Source organism: Dama dama, chromosome 31, assembly GCF_033118175.1.
Source record: "Dama dama isolate Ldn47 chromosome 31, ASM3311817v1, whole genome shotgun sequence".
Lineage (NCBI taxonomy): Eukaryota > Metazoa > Chordata > Mammalia > Artiodactyla > Cervidae > Dama > Dama dama.
The window spans coordinates 56,020,290-56,036,093 of NC_083711.1; the positions used below are offsets into that span (position 1 = coordinate 56,020,290).

Below are 15,804 nucleotides of genomic sequence, written 5' to 3' on the forward strand. Positions count from 1 at the left end.
TTCTAAGGCTCCCACACTCTCCATGTTTTTTTATCTCATTCCTACTAAGTCTTTTTTGGCACTGTTCAAACAATAACCCCTTTTCTTTTGAGTCCTTTTTGATTTCCCTATTTCATGACCTCCTTCTCTCCTGTAGAACAGAATCAGGTCTCTTACATAAAAAACTCCCCCCTAGCTCTGATTCTGTTTTTCTCTCTTCTTTCAACACCAACTTTAAGTATTACTCCCCACCCACTGGCTTTATTGCCTTTGTTAATGTTTCAGAGATGAGACGGTTGGATGGCACCACCAACTCAACGGCTGTGAGTCTGAGTAGACCCCAGGAGTTGGTGATGGACAGGGAGGCCTGGCGTGCTGTAGTCCATGGGCTCGCAAAGAGTTGGACACAACTGAGCGACTGAACCAAACTGAATGACTGGAAGTGTAGTTACTTCTAATACCAGGCGGAGGAAGCCTGGAGCCAGGGGGATGCAGAGTGGGGCTGGGGGAATGAGACCTCCATGATACGGTGAACCAAACCACCTACCTTTAGACTCCTCTTTCCACATCATTAATTTACTGCTTTCATGCTGATCTTCCTATGATTTCTTTCATAGTTGTAACCACATTATATTCACAAATCACCTTAACTACTGTTTTAAAAGACAGCAGTTTTAAAAAATGTACTCAGAAGAACAAGCTTCTCATCTGGAGGCCTAATAAAATTGAACTGGACACAACCAAGAAAGTTCAAAGACAACACACAGGTTGGGAGAAAATAAGTGAATCCCTCTGTTTCCTTACTTAAGACATTCTAAATTTAACCTTGCCTACATGTGTATGTTCCTATTGATAAGGACCAAGTTCTGCCCTTAATTCCATTAATTAGTTACATAAAATTTACCTAATTTGTGATTTTTTTTAAGTGTACAGACACTGTAAGGAAGGCATATTAAGACACTATGGTAGCTTTTGAGTGGCCTCCAGAATTTTACAGTTCAAATGATGATACTTTGAATCATAAATTGTCCAAATACAAAGACAAGGGTATGAAAAAGATAAACTTTCTTGATAACGATTTTAACTGTTTGTTATAGGACATGACCTGTTATGGAGTTGGAATGGGCAGAATTGGAAGGAGACTGGAGAATTACATACGGGCAGGAAATCACCTGTAAAATCCACAGGGATATGTTTATTGAGTCAGAGCAGAAATAGGCCCAATTCCCACCATGGAGCTGGCGGGCACCTGAGGTCAGTGATACTGACAAAGTTGCTGAGACTGGGCTGTCTGTTCAATCCTGCCCGTGGCTCTGAGTGCCTGGGTGATGGGGAGAAGGGGTTGGGAACTGTCACAGCCTCAGTACATTCTCCCTAAGCTGCGTCACCATCTAACTTATGCCCCAACATTTGACCTAAGTTTCTCTTTCAAAGGTCATGGGTGACCTCCTGATTTTGAAGTTCAAGGCTTTCTCCAAGCCCTAAATCTTTCTCTAGCATTTAACATTACTGATCATTCACCCATTTCTTGGCTCCTCTGACACTGTTGTGTTCTTATTCAAACTATCCCACTCTTTCCTGATCCTACTAACATAGCTTGCTTCTTATTTCCTAAGAAGGACAGTATTTACTCTAAGTAAGTATTTCCTAAAGTTATTACTTATTCCAAGAGGCACTTTTAAAAAGAGTTTGAAATATGATGAAAGAAGTGGGAAGAGCTGTGCATGCTAGCTAGCGTCAGTGAGATTTACCACTAGCAATTGATTTACTCTGATTCTTCAATGTTTATCATTAAATCTTTGAGAATAAGTGGAGGAGTTTCTCAAAAGATGAATGAGTTTTCTGAAGTGGGTCAGTGGCGTCTCCTACCCCGGGTTTTTAACAAAACTTAATTATTGAACAGCTAACTTAGTCACCCCAGGGACGAAATAAAGATTTCTTTACCTTTCCATCTGTTGTCTCAACAAGTAGTCTGCCGTCACCTCCACTCCCTTTAATCTCAGCCTCAACATAAGCATTCTTCGCATCATGAATCCAGCACTTTTTCTTCCCTACAGAGGGAAAAAAAGGATTCCTAACTACAGGTCTTATAGGAAATGTACATTGGACAGTTTCATACTGACAGACATGGTCTCATTTCTGCTGTCTGCTTATTGACTTGGAGTCACCAATGTAGGAAATTGCAAAGTTAGATAAAATCCTGAAAGCCCATCTTGAAGATAAACCCACCTAAGCACTGTATAGGAACAAGAAACATTTTAGCCAATGGAGATTGGAAACATTTTGCTACAGGACAGTTAAGAGCCAATCATTGCCCACCCCTCCATCCCCAGCACTTACCTCCCACTAACAGCTCCAGCTGCTGGGCGATTGGCCTGGTGCTCTTACCCTTTCTAGCTCCTCTCCAAAAAACGTCACTCAAGAAAAGTCTGGTTACAACTAAGTGAAAATTTAGGTTACTGTGCATGTCTGTCTGTCAGGGTTTCTTTAGACCTTATTTCTTATTTTGGAATGAAAGCCTTAACAATAAAGACTATTAGATGGTAGAATTGGAGGGGGGAAGATTGAGGAGAGAGAATGAGTTATTTCTGTCATACATCTTAATGGATTCATATTTTCCCCGTATATTATTTTTCTCTCTCTCTGCCTCCTCTACTCCACGTCTCACGCGTCAGCAAAGCAGCCCTCTACAAAGGGATTAACCGACAAGAGGCTCTGGGTGAAACAAGCTGGAATCCTTACGAGCAGCTGAGGCAGCTTCTCTTGGCCTCACGGAGATGCTTCTCAAGGCCTCTTCCACCTGAGGCAGATAGCCAGGGAAGGTGAATAAGAAATATACTTTGAAAAGAAAGTGAGTCTTTTTTTAAGTAATGGACTTTATTTTTTATTTCTTTTTCATTTTTACATCTTTAATTGGAGTAGAATTGCTTTACAATGTTGAGTTAGTTTTTTTGCCATACAACACCATGAATCAGTTACAGGTATACATATATCCCCTCCCTCCCTCCATCACACTCCTCTAGGTCAACACAGCACCTTCCCACTAGCTATCTTACACGTGATAGTGCATGTCTGTCAGTGAGTCTCATCAGAAGCTCACAGAAGTCCCCTCTCACATCTCCTCAGGTGGACAGGGACACGGGGGAAGGAGAGCATTTGGCTGGAAGAAGGAAAACCCAAGTCCGTGGCGGTGGGAGGCACAGAGAAGGCACCACTGCAGACGGGGCATTGGAGGGTAGTGTCAACTCCATCCCAACCCCCCAACACAGGAACCACGGAAGCTAGGAAGCCTCGCTCCTGCGGGACAGGCAGCTTCCCCAGGCGACCCCCAGAGATGAACGGGGGGACTTGAGGACAGTGTGTGAGAAAGAGTTGAAACTGGGCAGCACGCACCCCTCTGCCGTCACGCTTGTCTCTGAGAAGAATCTCTGCTTACTACTTCCTTGCTGTCACAGCCTCCACTGTGCTCTCTTTCCATTTCCCTGATTACAACCAGTTCACCCCTCAAACTGCTGGGCAACAGAATTTTTGTGTTCCTATCTGGCGGATTTTGCATTTGCTTCTGCTTCTTTGCATTTTAAATACTGGCTATAATTGTGTCTATCATTCTGATTTCTTGTAAAAACTAATTTTGCTTTGTGTTGTGTTTATGGTTGGATGGCATCACCGACTCAATGGACATGATTTTGGGTAAACTCTGGGAGTTGGTGATGGACAAGGGGGCCTGGTGTGCTGCAGTCCATGGGGTTGCAAAGAGTTGGACACGACTGAGCAACTGAACTGAACTGTGTTTATGAAAATAGGCTTGTTTTTGAAAAGCACCATTTGCATACATTGTGTGCATTTAAGGGAAAGGTACTGTATTTTTAAAAATTCTCTTCTTTATCTGATAGACCCAGGTATCAGTGCTCCCCCTAATAAAGCACCCCCATCCGCCCCCCATGTGTCTCACAGATACACACACACACACACACACACACACACACAATCTAGATCCATCTTCATTTCTTGTTGACCTGAGCAGTACCAATAACACACTGGTTCACCTTGGAGGCAAAGCGTAGGGAGTTGAGGAACTTGGAGACGTTCTCTTCTAGGGGAGAAATGTTCACAAACATGAGCATCTCAGCACTGCCGCCCAGAGAGTTCTGCAGCAGGTAAGTGAGCTTGCTGTTTTGGTAAGGCCCGTGGGACTCCTTGTTGCTCAAGGCCATGATGACCAGCCCCAGCGTGGACAGGCCGCTGTTAATGGCCAGCGTTTCTCGAAGGTGTTCCCACTCCCCAAGGCCGAGGGATAAGCCAGGGTCTAGCTGCTCATTCCCAGCCAAGTCCACAAGGCTGAGGGGGGCCAGGCACTGCAGGCCTCGGCCAGCGTCCTCCCCAGAGATCTGCAACTGGAACACTCCGTGACTACGCAGTGAGCGCTCATTCTGGGCTGTACGGGCGATAGCCCGGTTCTGGAGGGCTAGTCTCTCTCTCACAGGAGGCCGGAACATCACACGTGTTGGTGACATTAAGCTCCTCGCTGCCTGGCCCTGCCCAGCCCTGCCTGGCGAATCACACATTCACCTCCCTGGCCCTTCTGGGTCCCAGTGGCCAGCAGGCCTCAGGCAGTCTCATTGTAGATCTCTACGTAACTTTCCACAAAGCTGTAGATCCAGCCCTGGCCACTTAGTTCCTGGGCCAGAGAAAAGAGGTGCCACGGGGCCCAAGAGGTCAGCCCCTCCATCTGGGCGTCTCCCCCAGGCCCACCCTCCATGGTGAAGGTCTTGCCACTGCCTGTCTGGCCATAGGCAAAGATGCACACTGGATCGTCATCCAGGGCGGAGTGGACAAGCGTGGAAATCTCCTCAAACACTTCATCCTGTCTGCTCCCTGGTGAGAACACCCGGTCAAAGGGGAAGTCATGGCGGGTAGGGGCAGCTGGCACCCCACTCAGGGCCCCATACCGCTGAGGCGGGTTGGAGGGTCAGAGGGCCCACAGGGGCCAGAGGGAAACTGGAAGAAGCCAGGGGATGGGGTGGACTCCCCTGGAAGGATGGGGCAGACCCGGCAGAACACACGGATGGTGCATTTGAGTTCCTGCAGTTGGTTATGTAACCGCCGGCGCTCCATCTCAAGCGCATGGAGACGTTCTTCCCACTCAGCCAGTAAGGCCTCCCAGACTGCAGCCTTCTGGCACAGAGATGCCACCTCCGCTTGGCTGTCCGACAGAGAAGCTGCTGAGGTCTGCAGGCTCCTCTCCTGCTCTTCCAGCCGGGAAGCCAGTCCCCTCTACTCCTCCTGCGATCTCAGCTGTTCTTTCTGGAGCCCTTGCACGAAGCCCTCCTTCACGCCCAGCCACTTTTCCAGCTCCAGGACCCAGGCACTCAAGTTCCCCAGCTCCCGCTGGCCTGCTCAGCCTGGGCCTGCACCCGGTCAAATCCAGCGTCAACTCCCAGTGTCCTGCACTCTGCCCCCGGGCCAAGGCCTGTTGCTGGGCCTCCCTGAGCTGGTCCCACCGCTGTTGGTTCTCCTGGTCCAACACCTGCTTCCTCTCACCATAGCATTTCAGCTCTGCATTGAGGTCACGTAACTGCCCCTTTAAGTCCCAGACCGGACATTTGGGTTTCTTCCCTTCCACCATGGGAGGGACAGCTGTTGTTCCAGGCTTCCGGGCAGGAACAACAGCCTGGCTTCTGAGTCTCCAGCACTGTGGCCACAGCTGTGGAACATCAGGGTCCTGGCTTCTAGGGAGCTTTGGGCACTGCGGTCTGGCCTTGTGTCTGAGCACGGAGGTGAGGGCTGCTGCTCTGGGTGGGGGCGGTGGTCGTGGCCACCCTGGTGCCCAGGCCTCCTGTGATTTTCTTCTCAGGCTTCAATGCCTCCTCCATCTGGTCAGGCCGCCTCTTCGGCCTGCGTCCCAAGAGAGACGGCCGGGAAGCGGCCTTGGCCAGGGGTCCCTTCAGCTCTGTGTTCCCCTTCACTTCCACCAGTGGGGACCTCTGCTCTGGCTCCATGTCCAGCTTGCTGCCACTCACACCGGGCAAGGGCGATGAAGAGGACAGAGCCGGGCTCCTGGGACCGCGTTCTCCCGAGCGCTCGCGACACACGAGTATGCGCACTCTGCTCCTGGGCTGCCTGCCCTGCCTGTGTTTATAAACCACATGATTACTTGAAAGAAACATGGGCATCACCTGCACAGACTTTCCTTTTGTTATTTATTAGAAAAAGAACCTAGGAAAAGAGACTAAGAGAGCTGTCCACAGCCACATAGATAATGAGTGGCAGTCATTAAAATAATGACTGTAGAAATTAGATCATTTACCTCCTAAGTCAGAGTTTTTCCACTAAAGCATTCTCCCTCTATCTTATAGGCTGAGCTTTTTCCCCTCAAAAAATAAGGTTCATCACCTGCCTCATGATTAGCTCTTTCTTTTATCAGCCCTGGAAACTGGATGAGAAGAATTTTCGAAAGCACTTAACTAGCCAAGACCCAGTCTCAGAGCAGGATGGTTTTGAAGATGAAGTAAATGAACTCAGCCAACTTTTCTTTGCATTGTCATGAATAATTGCAAGGATGGAAACAGAGGGCAATGGCTTTGATTCAGGCTGCCTGAATTTTAGGCCTGTCTTAAGAAGATGTAAGGCAATGGTCTCAACTCTTTGAGCATTAGTTTTCTCATCTGAACACTCAGGAGTTTTATCTCTATGATTTCATATTTTTAGATGATTAAATACCTTTTCCAAGATAAAGGGAACATTTGTTTATTGCAAAAAAAAAGCTTTAAAAGTAGAGAACTGTATCAAGATAAAGAAATTAATCAATCATCCATAATGGAACTCAGAGATAACAACTGTTATTTACCTGAAGCATTCTTTTCAAGTCTGTTACGGAGGAGCCTGGTGGGCTGCAGTCCATGTGGTTGCGAAGAGTCGGACACGACTGAATGACTTCACTTTCCCTTCTCACTTTCATGCATTGGAGAAAGGAAATGGCAACCCACTCCAGTGTTCTTGCCTGGAGAATCCCAGGGATGGGGGACCCTGGTGGGCTGCTGTCCATGGGGTCGCACAGAGTCGGACACGACTGAAGCGACTTAGCAGCAGCAGTAGCACTATATTTAGTTTTGAAGTTCTTTAAATAGTTTACTTTTTCTATAAAAATCATTGCATTTACCTTGAAATGGTGTTTTGTTTCTATTTCTGAAACCCTTCCTCCCTGACAGCCAGTGATTCTAGCTTTTTTTCCCAGGTATCATAATAATGTGCTGTGTTTGTTTTTCACATAATGTCTTCTTTGATCCTCATGGAGGAAGGTAGGCAGAGAGAGCAGATGGTCCCATTTTAAAGATGAGGAAACTGAGGCCCAGTAAGGTAAAGTGATTTCTTCTAATTAGACTGCCAGAAAGAATCAAGGACAGGGAATTGAAAGCAAAGCGAAAGTGTTAGTCGCTCAGCTGTGCCCGACTCTTTCTGATCCCATGGACTGTAGCCCGCCAGGCTCCTCTGTCCATAGAATTCTCCAGGCAGGAATGTTGGAGTGGGTTGCCATTTCCTTCTCCAGGGATCTTCCTGACCCAGGGATGGAGTACCAGGTCTCCTGCATTGCAGGCAGATTCTTCACTGTCTGAGCCACCCGGGAGACCCTACTTGGCAAATACTCCTATCATGCTGCTTCTGTTTGGCCTGGGTTCAACAGCATACTCCATTGTCTACTTGCCCAAGAGGACGGAAAACTTCTGCTGACTCTCTTTGTGCTGCCGGTGCATTTCTATGAGAAAGGATTGTTTGGCCAAAAAAAAAAAAAAATTAATTAATTAGAAATTGTGTGGATTGTGATATTTTAAGTGATTTTTACTGTGCTGATTCTAAATTGTATCATCTAATTATCTCAGATGCTTTGGCATTTTGATTTTCTTCTGGCACTACTGTAAGGATCCTGTCCCTCATTATCTAACTACCTGTGATGAGCTTCTGCATGACCACTTCTGACCTCAGGGGTAGTTCTGTTATTGTATATGATTTGATGGATTATAATTAGCTCCTGTAAATCCAATCACAGAAATGAAACCCAATGACTGGAAACTGGGAACTGATCCAGGACTGGTCTATGATGGAAATAGCTTAATCTGCCTAACTGGCTTGAATTATAATTGGTTATATTAAACTCTAATGTTGACTAATTCGGACTAGAATGACTCTCAGTCAGGGTTCATGCACTCTTGAACACTTTTTTGGAATTGAGATATATAAGTGGCTTGTTGCTGGATCACACTGTGAATCTGACTCTGAATCTCCAATTAACCAAAATTCAGAAGATGACCATGTAACCCAGACATGTAAAGAAAAGTGGTGGGGGGGTGGGGTGGGCAATGTAACATTTAGAGATTTTCATGTAGGACTCGGCCTTTATCTTATGGATAAATCCTCATTAACCTTTGTTCTTGCTGTAACTACCAAGAAATTATTCATCAGGGAGAGCAAGTCTCCCAATTATCTTCTGTTTAGTGTTGGCTGAGTGACCCTCCTGATCTAGAAGACAGCTGGAGGGCAAAGTTCCAGCATTAGCAAAACCTGAGGAGGGCCCGAACAGCTTCTGTCTCGCCCGCCTTCCTGGAGCCTCTTCCTTTATTCTTCCCAGCGCACCAGCCCCTAGGGTCTAACCTCGGCCCCTCTCTCCACCCTGCTATTTACCCACGCGAAGAGGTTCCTGAGAAAGGCTTTATCTAGGGCCCACCTGGGCATGTCTGCATTGTACTCAGCTCGGTTCAGTAGCTCAGTCGTGTCTGACTCTTTGTGACCCCATGGACTGCAGCACACCAGGCCTCCCTGTCCATCACCAATTCCCGGAGCTTACTCAAATTCATGTCCATCGAGTCGGTAATGCCATCCAACCATCTCATCCTCTGTCATCCCCTTCTCCTCCCACCTTCAATCTTTCCCAGTATCAGGGTCTTCTCCAGTGAGTCAGTCCTTCACATCAGGCGACCAAAGTATTGGAGCTTCAGCTTCAGCATCAGTCCTTCCAATGAATAACCAGGTCTGATTTCCTTTAGGATTGACTGGTTTGATCTCTATTCAGTCCAAGGGACTCTCAAGAGTCTTTTCCAACGCCACAGTTCAAAATCATCAATTCTTTAGTGCTCAGCTTTCTTTATAGTCCAACACTCACATCTATACATGGCTACCGGAAAAACCATAGCCTTGACTAGACAGAACTTTGTTGGTAAAGTAATGTCTCTGCTTTTTAATATGCTGCCTAGGTTGGTCATAGCTTTTCTTCCAAAGAGCAAGAGTCTTTCAGTTTCATGGCTGTAGTCACCACCTGTAGTGAATTTGGAGCCCAGAAAAATAAAGTCTGACACTGTTTCCATTGTTTCCCCATCTATTGGCCATGAAGTGATGGGACCAGATGCCATGATCTTAGTTTTCTGAATGTTGAGTTTTAAGCCAACTTTTTCACTCTCCTCTTTCACATCATCAAGAGGCTCTTAAGTTCTTCGCTTTCTGCCATAAGGGTGGAGTTATCTGCATATCTGAGGTTATTGATATTTCTCCGGGCAATCTTGATTCCAGCTTGTGCTTCATCCAGCCTGGCATTTCACAGAATGTACTCTGCATATAAGTTAAATAAGCAGAGTGACAATATACAGCCTTGACGTACTCCTTTCCTAATTTGGAACCAGTCTGTTGTTCCATGTCCAGTTCTAACTGTTGCTTCCTGACCTGCATACAGGTTTCTCAGGAGGCAGGTCAAGTGGTCTGGTATTCCTGTCTCTTTCAGAATTTTCCACAGTTTGTTGTGATCCATCCATACAATCAAAGGCTTTGGTGTAGTCAATAAAGCAGAAGTAGATGTTTTTTCTGGAACTCTCTTGCTTTTTCGATGATTCAGCAGATGTTGGCAATTTGATCTCTGATTCCTCTACCTTTTCTAAATCCAGCTTGATTATCTGGAAGTTCATGGTTCATGTACTGTTGAAGCCTGGCTTGGAGAATTTTGAGCAATACTTTGCTAGCGTGTGAGATGAATGCAAGTGTGTGGTAGTTGAACCTTATCTGGTATTGCCTTTATTTGGGACTGGAATGAAAACTGACCTTTTCCAGTCCTGTGGCCACTGCTGAGTTTTCCACATTTGCTGACATATTGAGTGCAGCACATTCACAGCATCATCTTTTAGGATTTGAAATAGCTCGACTGGAATGCCATCACCTTCACTAGCTTTGTTCGTAGTAATGCTTCCTAAAGCCCACTTAACTTCACATTCCAGGATGTCTGGTTCTAGGTGAGTGATCACACCATCGTGGTTATCTGGGTCATGAAGATCTTTTTTGTACAGTTCTTCTGTGTATTCTTACCACCTCTTCTTAATATCTTCTGCTTCTGTTAGGTCCATACCGTTTCTGTCCTTTATTGTGCCCATATTTGCATGAAATGTCCCCTTGGTATCTCTAATTTTCTTTAAGAGATCTCTAGTGTTTCCCTCTGTTTCTTTGCAGTGATCACTGAGGAAGGCTTTCTTATCTCTCCTTGCTATCCTCTGGAACTCTGCATTCACATAGGTATATCTTTCCTTTTCTCCTTTGCCTTTAGCTTCTCTTCTTTTCTCAGCTATTTGTAAGGCCTCCTCAGACAACCATTTTGCCTTTTTGCATTTCTTTTTCTTGAGGATGGTCTTGATCCCTGCCTCCTGTACAGTGTCATGAACCTCGGTCCATAGTTCTTCACGCACTCTATCAGATCCAGTCCCTTGAATCTATTTCTCACGTCCACTGTATAATCAAAAGGGATTTGATTTAGGTCATACCATAGTGGTCTAGTGGTTTTCCCTACTTTTTTCAATTTAAATATGAATTTGGCAATAAGGAGTTCATGATCTGAGCCACAGTCAGCTCCCGGTCTTGTTTTTGCTGACTGTATAGAGCTTCTCCATCTTTGGCTGCAAAGAATATAATCAATCTGATTTCGGTATTGACCATCTGGTGATGTCCATGTGTAGAGTCTTCTCTTGTGTTGTTGGAAGACAGTGTTTGCTATGACCAGTGCATTCTCTTGGCAAAACTCTATTAGCCTTTGCCCTGCTTCATTCTGTACTCCAAGGCCAAATTTGCCAGTTACTCCAGGTATCTCTTGACTTCCTACTTTTGCATGCCAGTCCCCTATAATGAAAAGGACATCTTTTTCAGGTGTTAGTTCTAGAAGGTCTTGTAGGTCTTCACAGAACCATTCAACTTCAGTTTCTTCAGCATTACTGGTTGGGCCACAGACTTGGATTACTGTGATATTGAATGGTTTGCCTTGGAAATGAACAGAGGTCATTCTTTCATTTTTGAGATTGCATCCAAGCACTGTATTTTGGACTCTTTTGTTGAGTATGATGGCTGCTCCACTTCTTCTAAGGGCTTCCTGCTCACAGTAGTAGATATAATTGTCATACCATCCACACAATGGCGGAGTAGAAGGATGTGTGCTCATCTTCTCCTGAGAGAACTCCAAAATTACAATTCACTGCTGAAGAGCCATTGGCAGGAGAATGTTGGATCCTACCAAAAAAAAATACCCTACATCCAAGGGCAAAGGAGAAGGCCCTGCAAGGTGGTAGGAGGGGGGAAGTCACGTTTAGAATCAAACCTCAAACCCGCCAGAGATGCTCAGAGGGCTCACACAAACCTTGTGTGCACCAGGACCCAGACACCCCACAGAGACTGAACCAGACTGTTTTTGAGCATCTCCTGCAGAGGTCCGGGTCAGCAGTGGCCTGCCGCAGGGGCAGGGGCTCTGGATGTAGCAGACCTGGGTGTGGCATAAGCCCTCTTGGAGGAGGTCGCCGTTAATCCCTCATAGAGCTCCAGGACTTACTCAGGCCTGGGGAAACAGATTCTTGGAGGACACAAACAAAACTTTGTGTGCACCAGGACCCAGGAGAAAGGAGCAGTGACCCCACAAGAGACTGACCCAGACTTGCCCGTGAGTGTCCAGGAGTCTCCAGCGGAGGTGTGGGTCGGTGGCCTGCTGCAGGGCTGGGGTCACTGAATGCAGCAGTGCCTGCATGGGAACTTTTGAAGCAGGTCCCCACTTTCTTCATTACCTCCACCATGGTTTGGCCTCTGGTCAAACAACATGAGGGAACATAGCCCTGCCCATCAACAAAAAATTGGACTAAAGATTTACTGAGCATGACCCCGCCCATCAGAACAAGACCCAGATTCCCCCACAGTCAGTCTCTCCCATCAGGAAACTTCCATAAAGCCTCTTATCCATAGCCATCAGAGGGCAGACAGGATGAAAACCACAGAAAACTAACCAAACTGATCACATGGACCACAGAATTGTCTCACTCAATGAAACTTTGAGCCATGCCCAAGGGCCACCCAAGATGGTTGGGTCATGGCAGAGAGTTCTGAGAAAACGTGGTCCCCTGGAGAAGGGAATGGCAAACCACTTCAGTATTCTTGCCTTGAGAACCCCATGAACAGTATGAAAAGGCAAAAAGATAGGACACTGAAAGATGAACTTCCCAGGTTGGTAGGTGCCCAATATGCTACTGGAGATCAGTGGAGAAATAACTCCAGAAAGAATGAAGGGATGGAGCCAAAGCAAAAACAACACCCAGTTGTGGATGCAACTGGTGATGGAAGTAAAACCTGATGGTATAAAGAGCAATATTGCACAGGAACCTGGAATGTCAGGTCCATGAATCAAGGCAAAATTGGAAGTGGTCAAACAGATGGCAAGAGTGAACATCGACGTTTAGGAGTCAGTGAAGTAAAATGGACTGGAATGGGTGAATTTAACTCAGATGACCACTATATGTACTACTGTGTTGTCACAGTGCTTCCTTAGAGAGAAAGCCTGTCATAGCAACCAGAACCAGGGTCTGGGCTGCCTCCCAGCCCTCCTGCTCTTTCTCACACACTCCCGTCTTTGCCCTCCACACCCTGAACTCCTCAGTTGCTCAGAGGCTCACAGAGACAGACTGCACTCCAAGCAAATAAGTTAGGCTCCAAAAATGACAGCTCCTCCACTCTGATATCTCAGTTGCCACCGGGAAGCAGTAAAAGAAAGTGAAGCTAGCAGCCACCACAAGACTTACCGTCGAAGGCCACGGCCTGGAGCAGAAGCAGCTCCTCCTTGCTTATCCTGAGGAAGGCCGCAGCCTCACCGAGTTCCGACAGGTCCATCCTCCTTAAAGTGATCCTCCCAGTCAGGCCGAGACCTTAAAGTGAGCCGAGAAGATTCACTCTGCAGAAGATGGGTGCAGGAAGGAACCAGGGGAACGGAGGCATCAGGAGCTGAGGGGAGAAAATATTCACCATTGACAGATCATCAAGGTTTGAGTTTTCTTCTTTCCCTCTCTGCCATGTCCCAAGTATATGATGAAGTTGTACACAAGGAGTCTTACCCTAGCAGGATCCCTTTATGCAGGAGGCACAGAAAGTCCAATGCCTAGAGCCCACAATGCTTTTAGGGGGCCACAAAAATATTTTAATTTCTTCTAAAAGCAGAAGAAAAAGGGACTTCCCTGGTGATCTAGTGGCTAAGACTTTGCCTCCTAATGCAGGGGGTGTGGGTTTGACCCCTGGTCAGGGAGCTAAGATCCTACATGCTTTGTGGCCAAAAAACCAAAACATAAAACAGAAACAACATTATAACAAATTAAAGACTTTAGAAATGGTTCACATCAAAAAAAAAAAAAAAGCAGAAGAAATATGTGAAAATCATATTAGTGACGTGTAATGATGAAACCATCCTGGATTATATTAGTCTTTATGTCAACCAACACGGTTGTAAAATCCAATTTTTAGTACTTTTTGTGAAGGAAGGAGCCCACAAAGACAAAAATGCCCACAGCCTGTAAAAGTCATCATGCAGCCCTGGAGCCCAGAGCTCTGCCCCTGGTGGGTGGTGGGATGGAGCAGATGAGGAACACAGGGTAATGGACACTCGGCCCTTGTAGGAGTGGGGGGAAGGCTGACAGGCATCCAGGTCCACCCAGGAAGATGGTGCATTGTAGCCAGATCATGGCAGCAAAGAGGGAAGTTTTCAGACACATGCTCAGCCTTTGTGAATAAAGGAATAAAAAGATGAGAACTGCAGCGGACCTGAGTGTCTGGGAGCAGGCAGTACATGAAACTGCTGATAGACATTCAGGGAGCTGGGCTAGGACAGCACAGGCCAGAGGAGGGAAGCAGGCTTCATGGTGAACGGAGTGAATGGAGTACATCAGCTCGGGCAAGGCAGTTTCCAGTCTTGGATGGACTGGGTTGCTGGGCAAAACGTCAGGACTAAACTCATTGAATGTTCACGCTATACCCAACACTTTACTTATTTTGTCTTTAATCTGCACACTTCACGTTTGAAAATGAGAAGAAAAAAAATCTGGGCTGCCACAATCCCAAATGAGAGGTCATTCTAACTGGACAAAAAAGTTCTCAGACTTTTTCCTCCCCACTCGTTTGCATGGGCAAGCCTTACTAGCCCCATTTTATAGATGAGAAGGTAGAGGAGGACTTTCCAAGGTGGCTTAGCTCTGATTTACCTCATGACTGAAGAGCTCCATGGTCTACTCCCTCCTGAATGAACTGCAGTCACTTTCTACTTCACACATGCATGAAAATTAACAAGCCTAATCACGTATTTTATGGCACTTAATCTATTTTCTGCTTTGTGGTGACCTGGGTGCATCCAAGACAGCATCTCTGGAGTGTGGTTTAGAGCAAAGTCTACTGGTCCACCCCAAGAGTTAAGTTTTATTTCTGCTAGAAAATAAGCATACAGTTTATATTAACAGAAAGTCACAATTTCTCTATGTTCACTTTCCTTCCCTACACAATGCAAGGGTTAGTCATAATCTACAGGGACATTTCCCAAGATAGAAGTACTCATCAGAAGTCCATGAGCCAAAGCCCAGAGATAGGACCAGGGATGATATTTCCCAGGAGGAAAAGACAAAATTGACCTTTCTGCAGGTAAGCGTTCAGATTCAGGGTTTGTAACAATAGTACATACTGAGCACTTGAATAGATATAATGGAGCTAGATAAAGGAGAGCTCTGAAAGTCAGGCAGAGAAGTTTCGGAATAGACTCTAGGAAACATCATAAACTCTGGGCAAGGGTGTGAGGGGAAGCAGTATTTTAGGAAAATGGTTCTGGCAGCACCTTCAGGGTGGATTGAAAAAGAGAGACGCTGTAGTCAGGGAGACGAGTTGTGAGTCTGTATCCGTGAGAGAACTGAACTGCATCCTCCTCTCACTATGTGTGACTTCCTGGTGACTTGCATGCAGTAGACAGCAGAGCTTAGGAAGTATATTTTGAAATGGAAGAAATCCACAAATTTCCTGGAGTGTGAGTGTGTGTTTGTGTGTGCATGTACATATTTCCTGGAAAGATACCTAAGAAACGGGTATCCGGGGAGTGAGGACAGGATATGGGTGGGAGGAGGAGACGGTTACTCCACACCTCATACCCTTCTGGTCTGTTTCAATTTGTGGCATGTGCAAGTGCTTTCGTATTTAACAGATTTTTTAAAGTAGTTCTTATTATAACACCAAGGATAAAGAGCTCAGATCAAGATACAGAGCACATAGCGGTGTAAATCGTTTTCCTAGTCGGGACCACTTAGCATAATTAAAGATGTAGAAAGGAGCCCTACCCAGGAGGAAACTGCATTACCAGGAGTGTAACAGCTTGGAGGTAAGTAACTAAGGCCAAGAGGACGACCCACCTGAGTGCCCCTGAAGTGAGTACAAAGTCCACATTACATGCATCCATTCTGTACAGGGTGTGTCAGTCACTCAGTCATACCCAACTCTTTGTGACCCCGCGGACTGTAGCCTGCCAGT

At 46.2% G+C, this 15,804-nt stretch overlaps 1 protein-coding gene and 1 pseudogene across 1 annotated transcript in view; both read right to left on the reverse strand.

The window, feature by feature from the left end:
- MYH15 (myosin heavy chain 15) overlaps positions 1–13,143 on the reverse strand; it is a 146,669-nt gene extending 133,526 nt beyond the window's left edge. The window contains exons 1-2 of the mRNA XM_061134312.1: positions 13,056–13,143; positions 1,924–2,030 (exon numbers count right to left, since the gene is read on the reverse strand). Coding sequence (XP_060990295.1) covers positions 1,924–2,030; positions 13,056–13,143 — 195 coding nt within the window. The remainder of the gene's footprint in view (positions 1–1,923; positions 2,031–13,055) is intronic.
- LOC133049912 (kinesin-like protein KIFC1) lies at positions 3,981–6,053 on the reverse strand (annotated as a pseudogene).
- Positions 13,144–15,804: the final 2,661 nt, after the last annotated feature.